The following is a 4,054-nucleotide window of genomic DNA, read 5'->3' as shown; positions in this document are numbered from 1 at the left end:
CCATTAGGCTTGCAGTGCCACCAACTTCCATGTGGCATAGAATGGCCTATCATCAAGGTCGCAAACGTCAACACCCGTCCTGGTTCCCGAAAAGAACTCATTTTTGCATTTGCGGGTCACAAAGGTTGAAAGCGCTTGGATGAGATATGGTATCAGACTTGGGTATTTGTGGTCAATATGAAGATTGAAAGAGATTTGAATGAAAGCCTCATACGAGCGGTCCTGGGCCTGGATATGACAGTGTAAAAGGTAGAACGTACCGATGGGGGACAATATACATTGACAAAGCGCATGCTCCACTTGCGGAACGAGATTTCATGGTCGCATGATGGGCAAGCCGGGAAGGAAGACGCTAAACGTTGTTGGTATTTCGGGAAACGGTTCGAAATTGGGAGGCATGTCTGATGCAAAAGTAAGACATGGTACCGGCCCGCGAAGTCTTGGACACCAACGGGATATCGCATTATAGATGATCGTAGAGGTGCTGAGACACTTTTTTGAAATTTTAAACCGGCATGAATATCACTTCGCAGTGATATTTTGCTTGGTTGAATTTATGTTGAACCAATCGTAAGAGGACCTCCTCAGTTTTTCTGTTTGTGAGACTGGGCCGCCTGATTGAGAGACAAACTGAATTGACACTGGAAAATGACTCCTGAAGCGACTTAGATACTTGAAGTCCCTTTGTTGATACTGTAAGATCAGTGCGGGTTTATCGCACCATATGAATGTGAAAGTACTATAAATTTGGGAAATCCACGCTGACTTGTGCCTTTATCCTCGATTGGAAATTCATTGGCGAAACAGACGTCTTCAAATGAAGCCTGCCATGCACAAATCTGTAAAACCAAGCTTCTATGTCCCATGGTCGAAGCCTGTACATTTACGCAGTCTCCCAAATGAGGAATATGTGTCGCCCAGGGCAAGCAATTCTTTGCCCACTCGCTACATCAATGAGACTCCCTATGCGAGAATGCTTAGAGAAGAGGAGGAAATGGATTTTATCTTCAACATCACTGTCAGTGCGGCAAACTGGGCTTTGCTTGCTGGCTATCTGGTCGTTCCAGGCACGTTCACCTCTCTTCAAAGCTCCGACCAGGTAGAACATGCTCTGCAAACCAACAAAGCCGGTCGAACAGTGTTGCACACGATCCAAAATCCTCCGTTGCTCTCCATTGCCTGTTGTCTTCTTCTGGGGGGTCTTGCAGCTTTTGCATGGCTATTGCATTTCGCGAAGCTCAGAAGCAATTACATATGGTTGATCAATAGGCTTTTCACGTAAGTTACTGCACTACTCAAACGACAACCCGGCTATTTTTAAATCTGATAAATCAATAGGCCGATTTCGCTGAACGCCGCTGCTGGGCTATTGACTACTATTATCAACGTCTGCGCATCTCAGCGGGGAGAATGGTCTGTGATGGCCATCGTCACTACAGTCGCCACTGGGGCGACTCTTACTATCTCTTTGGCACTGTTGTGTTTCTATAAATTTCACCTTCTGGAAAAAGTCAAACGAGAAGACGCGGTTTTTACTTTTGTTTTGCCTTCGTCGAGGTCAGAATAATAAGTCGAGGGGCTGGTATCGATCTGAGAATGGTGTATGAAGAATATTGAAAGGAATTAGTCAGGTTGTTCTTTGAACCTTTTTTTCGTATTGTCATCTGAATTTGGAGCAACTCACCATTGTGAAGATCAACAGACTATCAAAGTGCGGAAGATTCAGTATTAGATGTAACATAATGTTCTCGCTTCGCTATTTGCTACAAACACCTCGTTTCGTACTTCACCTCAATGTCATTGTTAAAAGTGTACTGTAGACCAAGCAATGAAAGGTGTTGCTATCTCATTATGAGCCTTGCCGCCCAGAGAGCATAGGTATGTATAGTGCTGGTGGAACTGTGAATAACATAAGTTAGGCCTACGCAGCCCTTCCGAAAGCAAACAGTGAAAGGTAGGAAAGGATAGAATAATTCAAGATCTCTCACGACAAAGCTGGCTAGCCCAACGGTGACGACTCGAAAATTTCGAAAAATGAGTCTCAATTCTTCATTCTCAGTTTCTTGCCACAAACAATCTCTAACAAATTATGGCTTCTACAATAGTTGAAATATGGCGCTGAAAGAAGTTGATCATAGGGAACTGCATACTTTAGCTATAAAAATGCGCAGTATTATATTTTCACACGAATATTCTAGCACTTGTCAACTGATGAATCATTCCAAACTGTTGTTGTTCAGTCCAAAATTCAACTTAAAAAACGAGTCCTGCACCAAAGATTGAACAGACACATTCAACCATTTTCGATTTACTGAATCCGGACACACAAAAATAAACATCTTTGGTACAGCATTATCTCAGAGCCATTAAATGTTCATGAAGTCTGTAGTCGAGTCCAAGTTGGCCCCCTACCCTAATTTCTTGATCAAGTCGACGTCTTACTTATCTATCATCAGAATGTTTCCATGCGGCAACGACATGATCAGTGGAGCTTCCATCGCATGTACCGAAAACAACATTGCTGCGCCTAAGGAACTTGACACAACTGCAGAACTACACTGGAATACTGCCGATGTGCCTTTGTCATTGATCATTCCCACGTTCAACCTGCCAACTCTGAGTGTACCTGCTGTCACTACTACATCCCATGCCGTTGGACAAGGTGCACGGACAGCGACGAATACCGCACCTAGTGCAACAATGGAGGGATCGGCTGGAAAAGCACTTTTGAATGTCTTACGACTCTGGAGACTCTGCTGGATTTTACTTCTCATCAAACATGTCTTTCACTAGGGTCAGTGATAGCTTGCGTTCTAGTATGAACCATGTGGAAGTTTGGAAACACCGAGCATGCTATAGTGAGGAGTCCGAATCATATAGCGGCGAACACAGATAATGTGAGAAAACTACAAAGTGACAAGCCCGGTGTCGATAATGCTTTGAAGAAATGCAGAGTCCTTAGAAAAGTAAGGCTTTCCATCAATTGATAATCAGTCAGGCATGTTATTCTATCAATGGATGGGAAAATGTGAGAAAACATACAATACTATAAGGCAGGTACACCCTTGATATAAGAGAAACAGGAATGCGTCATACATCGAAGGACTTAATGTGATAGAAGGCCGGATTTGATCAGAAACAAATCGCAAAATCGAGATTCACTTCGGAATCGCGACTTTGCAATCTTTTACAATTTGGATTTTAACGGAGACATCAGACGGAAGTAAATTAACGTAACACATTTGGATGGAGAAATCAATGCTCGCAGGGTCAATTCTGCATGTCGGTTATACTCACTTATGAGCCTTGATAGCGATTGTTTGCTGGTCCCAACATATCATGAGCCTCTCACATCTCATCATCTTCCCACGAGTACCAAGGAACAAGATACTTGGTGATAGGTTGGCCATTCAGCATGACTGATTGTCGCGCGATTGTTTTGATTGGAACTTTTCCGTCCTATCATGAGATGTTCACTAGATTAGCGACATGATTGAGAATATATCACAATGCACTTACCTGAACACCATACTCTTCCTCAGACGAATGCCCTTGAAAAAGATACAAAGCATCCGATGAATTATGCGAGGCATGAGACAAGCTTTCTGAATCAGAAGCGATGAAATCACGGTCGGTACTTGTCTCCGAGGGTACCGTAGAGGATTTCTCGGAAGGAGTACAGGTGTCCGTACCCTCTGACTCCCATTTCAAAAGAACATTTTCAGGGCTGGTCATGATGGCTGATAAAATAGTGAAAGGAAATTGCTGAGCTGTCAATGCTGAGAGAATAAATAGAACTGATGGATCGTTGCAAAAATTTATTCAGCCCGATGTCTGAACAGAATATTTTTCAAGAGAGTTCAATTGTGGGCATGGGATTTTTGAGTAAAGATATCATATTTATAGCATCTTTATCAGATACTGTAGTATTTCAATTTATCAACAGGCTGAGGTTCGAGTCATCGAATGTGAAGTGAAGAATCTTCTTTAATGGCCTTGTCATGTTCACCTTCACCATATTTAACGCCTTGACCAGGATAAACGATGCTTCGGT

The 4,054-nt window shown here is 42.9% G+C and overlaps 3 protein-coding genes across 3 annotated transcripts; 2 read left to right on the top strand and 1 right to left on the bottom strand.

Moving 5' to 3' along the window:
• Window positions 1-829: 829 nt before the first annotated feature.
• Window positions 830-1,567, top strand: N7520_001579 (uncharacterized protein; the record flags this gene model as incomplete). The annotated part of the gene is made up of 2 exons (XM_057135514.1): window positions 830-1,278; window positions 1,339-1,567. 2 exons carry the CDS (start codon window positions 830-832, stop codon window positions 1,565-1,567), a joined length of 678 nt encoding a protein of 225 aa, XP_057001450.1.
• An 890-nt stretch (window positions 1,568-2,457) lies between these two features.
• Window positions 2,458-2,793, top strand: N7520_001578 (uncharacterized protein; the record flags this gene model as incomplete). Its single annotated transcript, XM_057135513.1, has 1 exon — window positions 2,458-2,793. The coding sequence occupies one exon, from the start codon at window positions 2,458-2,460 to the stop codon at window positions 2,791-2,793; it is 336 nt and encodes a 111-aa protein (XP_057001449.1).
• Window positions 2,794-3,348: 555 nt separating this feature from the next.
• Window positions 3,349-3,735, bottom strand: N7520_001577 (uncharacterized protein; the record flags this gene model as incomplete). The annotated part of the gene is made up of 2 exons (XM_057135512.1): window positions 3,349-3,459; window positions 3,520-3,735. The coding sequence occupies 2 exons, from the start codon at window positions 3,733-3,735 to the stop codon at window positions 3,349-3,351; spliced, it is 327 nt and encodes a 108-aa protein (XP_057001448.1).
• Between the last annotated feature and the right edge of the window lie 319 nt (window positions 3,736-4,054).

This window comes from Penicillium odoratum (genome assembly GCF_028828045.1).
Source record: "Penicillium odoratum strain IBT 22623 chromosome Unknown utg000001l_segment0_segment0, whole genome shotgun sequence".
Lineage (NCBI taxonomy): Eukaryota > Fungi > Ascomycota > Eurotiomycetes > Eurotiales > Aspergillaceae > Penicillium > Penicillium odoratum.
Note: the sequence above shows the minus strand (reverse complement) of the source record. Positions and strands in the feature narration are given on the sequence as shown.